Source organism: Bubalus kerabau, chromosome 6 (genome assembly GCF_029407905.1).
Source record: "Bubalus kerabau isolate K-KA32 ecotype Philippines breed swamp buffalo chromosome 6, PCC_UOA_SB_1v2, whole genome shotgun sequence".
NCBI classification, from domain to species: Eukaryota; Metazoa; Chordata; class Mammalia; order Artiodactyla; family Bovidae; genus Bubalus; species Bubalus kerabau.
Genome location: NC_073629.1, coordinates 16,703,343 through 16,710,724, shown reverse-complemented (window position 1 = coordinate 16,710,724; position 7,382 = coordinate 16,703,343). Strand labels below are relative to the sequence as shown.

The 7,382-nt window shown below is 47.5% G+C and overlaps 1 protein-coding gene across 6 annotated transcripts in view; it reads left to right on the top strand.

Annotated features, from left to right (window-relative positions):
- Positions 1 to 145: 145 nt before the first annotated feature.
- Positions 146 to 7,382, top strand: part of TDRD10 (tudor domain containing 10) — a 53,227-nt gene continuing 45,990 nt past the window's right edge. For 5 of the 6 annotated variants that reach the window (XR_008715558.1, XM_055584130.1, XM_055584129.1 and 2 more), the window contains exons 1-3: positions 146 to 643; positions 5,028 to 5,107; positions 6,054 to 6,112. Coding sequence is in view for 5 of the 6 variants with exons in the window: in XM_055584130.1 (XP_055440105.1) it covers positions 285 to 643; positions 5,028 to 5,107; positions 6,054 to 6,112 (498 nt within the window). In the remaining variant the exon portion in view is untranslated. Of the gene's footprint in view, positions 644 to 3,890; positions 4,006 to 4,453; positions 4,483 to 5,027; positions 5,108 to 6,053; positions 6,113 to 7,382 lie in introns of those variants that run through there. The other variant, XM_055584134.1, reaches the window with a different exon arrangement.

Below are 7,382 nucleotides of genomic sequence, written 5' to 3'. Positions count from 1 at the left end.
CCGCCCCCTCCTCGCGCCCCTCCCCTCCGAGGCTGGCGCCTCCCCGCGCGCTACCTCCCGCCCAGATCCGGGGGCGCCGGGGTCAGCGCCTCTGTAGAGGCGGGTCTGGGGGTGCATGTTCAGGGGAAGGGAGCAGCAGCTTTACGTGCTGACCGGTTGTGCCCGCGTGGTTAGGGCCTCCCACTTTTTGCACAAGCAGCTCCCCATCACCACGGAGCGGGTCACGACCAGGCGCTGTCTTCAAACTCAGCCCGAGTGCGCCACGTGCACCTCTCCAACCCAGGATGGGAGTTCTTCCACTCCCAAAAGAGCTAGAGGTGCGTCGCGGTTACTCGCTCCACTGTCTCTGCAAGCATATTTTGGGGATGTGTGTGGGAGAGTGCCTACTAAAAGCAGGGGAAGAGGCCGCGGGCACTGGCCCAGGAGCCGCTGCAGCTACGGTCCCGGGTAGAACAGCTGGCTCTGCGCCGAGAGCACCCAGCTCTTCTCGCCCCACCGGGGCTGCAGCCGCGGTGGGGGATTGGCTGCGGACGAGTGGTCCCGCCCGCGCCCCGCGGGCGTCGGAGGAGGCGGAGCTCCTAGAAGAGGAGGCGCGAAGGCTTGGCGTCTGGGCCGCTGGCTGGACGCACCTGGCCCGGGAGAGGTACGGTTTGTTGGTTCCCGGCCCCGGGCTGCCGGACGGGGAGTAGCGGGCGTCGGGAGGCACTTGAGGAAACTGCACCCCTCATTTTCACTCCAGGGTGGTGGGGCGAATGTTCCCTTCGGACTTTATCGCTTGCTTTCGCCTGGCGGCAGAGCTAACTTTTGGTGGGGTTGGCGGATGGGAGTGGACCGCAGAGACTGAATCCGTGCAGATGGGGAGCATTTCGTGCAGTACTGCGGGGCACTTAGGTGAAAAGACGCCTCGGCCATCTTCCTCCCTTTCGAAGCAGTTTAAAAACTTTTTAGCTTAAAAAACGGAAAGCGCTGTTGTGGCTAACGCAGTATGTTCTAAATCCACTACAAACCGTGGAGACTGAATGGACTCGCAGACTACCTGGGTACGGCCTCCGAGCCTCCAGGACTTCGTTTCTACAGTGGGGTGATAATGACAAGTTCTGAGAATTTCCGTGAGGGTTAAATGAAACTGTGCATTAACCGTTTAGTTAGCATAGCACCGCAGGCCCTTAAAAGCATCCTTGAAAGATTTATGCTGGGCCCTTGCTTGGAAGTGTTGCTGCCTGCCCTGTTCCAGAAGCCCGTAGACTTCCAGGGATTACCAGGAATTTGGGAGTAACACCTGTAGCCTGATTCTGCCTACAAACCTTTCTGTTTTTATTCATCAATACTTCAGCCTTTGAATTATCTTAATCACTGTTAGCTCTATTTAAATTTAGCAGCTACTAGAGCAGTTTCTTTCTACAGCTGGAAACAATTCAAAGCAGAATTACTACATTCTTTTAAAATTTAACGTTTTAATTTTTGTTTCTCCTGAGGTAAAGAAAAAAATTCCTTCAGAATGATTTTGAAAAAACCAAGGCTTTGAAGTCACAGACCTGAATTACCTCAGTATCTTATAACCTTTTAATCAAATCCTCTGATGCGCTTTTGCTTTGACCTTCCCATCAGTAAAATGGGACAGTATTACTCTGAAGCATCATAGAAAAGTGCCAATGAAACCTATAAAAATAAGCACAGTGCCATTTATTGAGCTCTTAATTCGTGGCAAGTGCTTTATCTTGCTTCACCCTTGTGATCTATGGCATTGGCGTTTATTTTATAGCTGATTTACAATGTTGTGTTAATTACTGCTGTACAGCACAGTGGTTCAGTTATACATATGTACATTTTTTGGGAAATATTCTTTTCCATTATAGTTTATTTATTGAGTGTAGTTCCCTGTGCTATACAGTTCAACCTTGTTGATTATCCATTCATTCTACGTATAAATGCTTACACTTGCTAACCCCGACCTCCCTATGTCCATGATTCTGTTTCATAGGTAGGTTCATTTGTGTCATGTTTTAGATTCTGCATATTAGTGATTCCCTATGGTATTTGTCATTCTCCTTCTGCTTACTTCATGTTACTCTCCAGTTGTATCCGTGTTGTTGCAGATGGCATTATTTCATTCTTTTTAATGGCCAAGTAGTACTCCAGTGTATATATGTACCACATCTTTTTTATCTGTTCATCTGTCTATGGATGTTTCCATGTCTTGGCTATTGTGAATAGTGCTGCTATGAACATAAGGGTGCCTGTATCTTTTTGAATTATAGTTTTGTCTAGATATATGCCCTGGAGTAGGATTTCTGGATCATAAAGTAATTATATTTTTAGTTTTCTGATGAACCTCCATATTCTTTTCCACAGTGTCTATACCAGCTTACATTCCCACCAGTGTAGGAGGGTGTCCTTTTCACCACACCCTCTCCAGCATTTGTTATTTGTAGACTTTTAAAAATTTATTTATTTTTATTTTTGACTGCACTGGGTCTTCGTTGCTGGGCATAGTAGACTTTTTCTAGTTGCAGTGAATGGGGGCTAGTCTCCAGTTGTGGTGTGTGGGCTTCTCTGGTTGTAGCACTCAGGCTTAGTTGCCCCATGGCATGTGGCATCTTCCTGGACCAGGGATCAAATCTGTGCCCCCTGCATTGGCAGGTGGATTCTTAACCACTGGACCACCAGGGAAGTCCTGGTTATTTGTAGACTTTTTGATGATGGCCATTCTGACTGGTGTGAGATGGTACCTCGTTGTAGTTTTGATTTGCATTTCTCTAGTGATTAGTGAGGTGGAGCATCTTTTCATGTGCTGGCATAGGTGTTGTGATTCCCATTTGACAGGGAAGACATGCCCAAGGTCGCTGGGCTACACTCAGCTGCCTCTGTCTAACTCCACAGGTGGCCACTGTGCGGACACAGCTGTGGTTTTAAAGTTGCTCCTAGTACCTGTATTTTCTATTTGCTGTCATAACAAATCACCACTTGTTTAGTGGGTTAAACAACACAACCTACAATTCTGTTCGTCAGAAGCCTGACACATGTGTTACTGGGCTAAAATCAAGGTGTCAAGAGGGCTGTATTCTTTCTGGAAGTGTCCGAGGAGAATCTGTTTTCTTGCCTTTTTCAGCTTCTAGAGGCCACCTGTTTTTTTCTGGTTCACGGCCCTCTTCCTCTGTCTTCATAGCCAGCAACAGCAGCTTGGTTCTCATATTGCATTGCTTTAGTCTTGCTTTTCTTGTCATTTCTGTTTATCTGACTATCTTCTGCCTCCCTATTCCACTTTTAAGGATTCCCGTGATTACATTAGGACCTTACAGATAATCCCTGTATTTTGAGGTCAGCTGATTAGCGACTTCAATTCCATCTGCAGCTTTAATTCCCCCTTGCCATGTAATTAAACATATTCATAGGTGTGATATTGCTATTCATAATAAATATATATTTGATTTCCTCTGGTTTCTGTCACTGAGCTTCTGAAATCCTTGGAATTTCCTAAATGAGGAGAGACGGGAAGGTGTCTTTTTGTCATGCTGAGGTGACCTTAGCAAACACCAAGCAACCTAAGGAGGGGGGCTGCTGGTTAGAGGGTCAGAATTTACACTCCTGTCTCCCACCGCCCCCCATCTCTGGGGAGACAAGAAGGGCTAATCAGTCATGCCTCTGCCAAGAGGCCTTCACAGAAAACCCCAGAGTATGGGCTCTGAGACCTCTGGGTTAGTGAACACAATAGAGCAGATCTGGGATCCTCCAGGATCTGAGGTGGAGCTGATGTAATAATAGAAATTAGGTGCACAGCAAGTGTAATGTGCTTGAATCATCCTGAAACCACCCCCAGCCTCCCGTCCATGGAAGAAGTGTCTTCTGTGAAACTGGACCCTGGTGCCAAAAGGTTAGGGACTGCTGCTGTAGCGATGTGGGGACAGTGGTGCATCTGGAGAGCATGGAGACCCTGTGCCCTTGCCCTGTGGACCTCTTCCATCTGCTACTCCTGAATTACACCCTTTTAAAACAAATGGTAATCTGGTAAGGAAGATGTTTCTCTGAGGTGTAAGCCACTCTGGCTAATTGATGGGACCCAGGAAGAGGTCGTGGGAACCTCCGGCTCTAACTGGTCAGGCAGAAGCACAGCTGACCACCTGGGTTTGCAGGCGGCAGACCTCTGAAGGAGTGGGGAGGAAGGCTGGCAGTCCTGTGGTACTGACCCCTGAATCTATGAGACTGATGCTATCTCTGGGTAGATAGTGTCAGAATTGAGTTGAATTTTAGGCCACCCAGCTGGTGTCCGGAGCATCACTTGATGGTGTGGGAAAACGGCTCCCCTTACATCAGAACGCTTAACAGGTCCTGGGGATCAGGATGTGGCCCACTTTGCCGGGGGTGGGGATGTTATTCTGCCTGCCACAGTACCTATTCGGCAACGTGGCAGTGACTGATGGCATTCCTCTCAAACTGTGGCTGGTTGGCTTTGCAGGAGATCCGGTTGGAAAGAAACTGCAGCATGTAAGTTGCTTCCTTTTGCTGATAAACAGGCCTCCTTCCACCCCACAGCCTTCTCTTCGTCCTCCACCTGCCTTGTCCTGCCCAGAGTTTAGGAGTCAATCTCAGCATTTCTTGCCTGTTGATTTTGACAGTCATGCTTACGCTCAGTCACTTCAGTCCTGTCCCAACTCTGCAGCCTCACGGACTGTAGCCTGCCAGGCTCCTCTGTCCATGGGGATTTTCCAGGCAAGAATACTGGAGTGGGTTGCCATTTCCTTTACCAAGAGATTGTCCCGACTCAGGGCTCGAACCCACATCTCCTGTGTCTCCTGCATTGCAGGTGAATTCTTCACTGCTGAGCCACTGGGGAATCTGCTTTAACTATTAAGGATTTAAAAAGTCCACTGGAGGGCTTCCTGGCTTGGAACCCGAGTCTGGAAGGAGGAAGGGAAACCCTCTGTCAGGAAGAGTATGGAGGCTTATGCAAGGCCCTGCTTGTTATGCCCAAACTCCTCTTGTTGGAGTTTGGCCTTGGGAGGTGCAATGCTAAGTCCTGCATTTGACAGGTCCTGGAGCAGCAGTGACTTCCGACCCTCTGCAAAAGTATTTGGGGAGGATGGCGCGTTGGAGGAGCAGAAATCTCCAAGTGAGTTAGCCTAGGGGGTGGTATTTGGTGCTGGGACCCTCAGACTGTAACCTGGATCCCAGTTAATCTACTCAATTTCTGTTCAAGCATGAAACCTGGCATCCACCTAATCTGTCCTTGCTCTAGTCAGCCCCCACATTTCTTTTCACATGGTGGACGTGTCCCCCTGCCACCCACCGTGCATACAGACCCTCAGTCACTGTCTCATCGGCTGCTTCTAACCCCATACTCTAATCCTTGCCTTTTTCCATTTCACTCTCCACCATCTCCAAAGTGACACCGCTCTAAAACATAGATGTGTTGATATCAGCTCTCTGATTAAACCCTTCACCACCCCCTCAGCCAGTGGGTTCCCCTGAGACTGCTGTGGGCGGCAGTCAGTGATTTCAGCAGCTGGCCTGGCCTGCCTCTCTTGCCCCTGCTTTTTCTGCTCACCCACATGCAGCGTTTGGTCTAGCTATTCCCCACCCCATGCAAACTCCCAAACAAGCCAGGCCTTTTCCTGTGTCCATGTCTTTGCATGTGCTATGCCCTCTGCCTGGATTCTCTTCCACCTCCCTCCTGCATTAATCCCCTTCCTTACCTCCTTCAGCTGACTGTTAGCTGTGAAACTTCATTAATACCCCATTGAAAGTGCTGGATTCCTGGTGTGCGAATGACTCGTTGTCCTCCCTGCCTCTCCTGCCCCAGAGATTGCACTGCTGCCTTGAATTCAGTGATGTCCACGGCCAGTGCGTAACTCGGAACCACTCCCATAACACTGACAAGTGTTTGCTGACCCATTGAATGCTATTTAAATATTCTTTGTTCATGGAGGAGTAATGTTTGAAAGGGAATGTATGTGTATGTTTTAACATTGAGAAAAATGTGTCATTTATCTCATGTTCTAACTGCTCTAACTCCTCCAACCTTACACCTGCCTTTTTTTTCTTTTTTGCTATTTTAGAATTCAAGAAAATGGAGACAGAGGTGTACATTGGCAATCTCCCACTGGACATCTCTGAGGTATGCCTCACTCTGCATGGTCGCCTCATCTTCTTTGGCTTCCCTCATATGAACTAAACCTGCCAGTAAGAATTTTACTAGTTTTAAAAGGTATTTTAGAGCTATGAATATGCAAGCAGTCACTAGTTGGTGACTAAGCTGACCAACTCATAGTCAGCTCACAGTTTGCCCTGGGCTTTCCCAGTTTTAGCGTGAAGCATCCTGCACCCAGCCATCCATGTAGACCTCGGTGGGTGGCCACCCTCCTCATCGCTTGGAATGGAGGGCTGCAGTAAGGCCACTTCCCTTTGGGAAGGGGCCCTTATGAGGGTTCAATTGCCAATCCTTTGATCATAGGGAGCCGTGGGGTCTCAGTCAAAAAAACTATGCTCATTTCACTTTGAAATGAACCAGTTCAGTCAGTTAGCTGTGTGTTCAGAGAGTAGAATATAAACAGCCATATTCGACCCCAGGAATCTTTCTGTCTGTCTGGGGAGGCCAGACCATCAAACCTGAAATAATTATAGAACAACATAAATATTTAAAGTTTGTAATAAGTACATTTGAACTACCCATGAAAAGAGAATGAAAGTGTAATCTCCTGATTTGAGGCATCCCCTGGCTTTTTTTTTTTTTCTGGAGCATTTAAAAATGTTCACATTATGCAAAATAATGTGCCCAAGGCACTCTCAGCATGCTGAAAAATAAAGCATGCTCAAACTCAGTCTTAGATGAAGCATGAGAGAAACTGATTTTTGTGGAGTCCCTGCTGCATGTCAGACATCTTTCAAAAATGTCCTGGTCTCATGCCTGCTTGCCAATTAGCTAAACTCAGTTTTCTCTGCCCAAGTCGTACTTTATTCCTTTTACACTGTTACTGTATTTTAATTATCAGATATGCTCCAGGAACTAGGCTAAATCCTTCATTAGTGTGGTTTTATTAAATTCTCATAATAGCTCTGCATGGTGGGTGGTATCCCCATCTTGAAGATGAGGCAGACGAGGCTCTACAAGGTCCTCCTTAGCCAAGTACACAGACTCAGGGAGTGGTCAGACAGGAGTTGAGTCCATGTCCACAGCCTGCAAGTACCCAACCACATAATTGATAAGATGTGTAAATAAATCACCATAAAAAGAGATGGACCTATTAGATTTTTATCTAACAAAGAGAGAAGAAAATGGTATTGGGGCCCAGAGAGTGAAGTAATTCATTTTGACCTAGTGAGTTAAATCTTGTTGAGTCAAAGTGGATGTGTTGGGGGGGATGCTTAGAATCCGGGAGAAGGGAGTA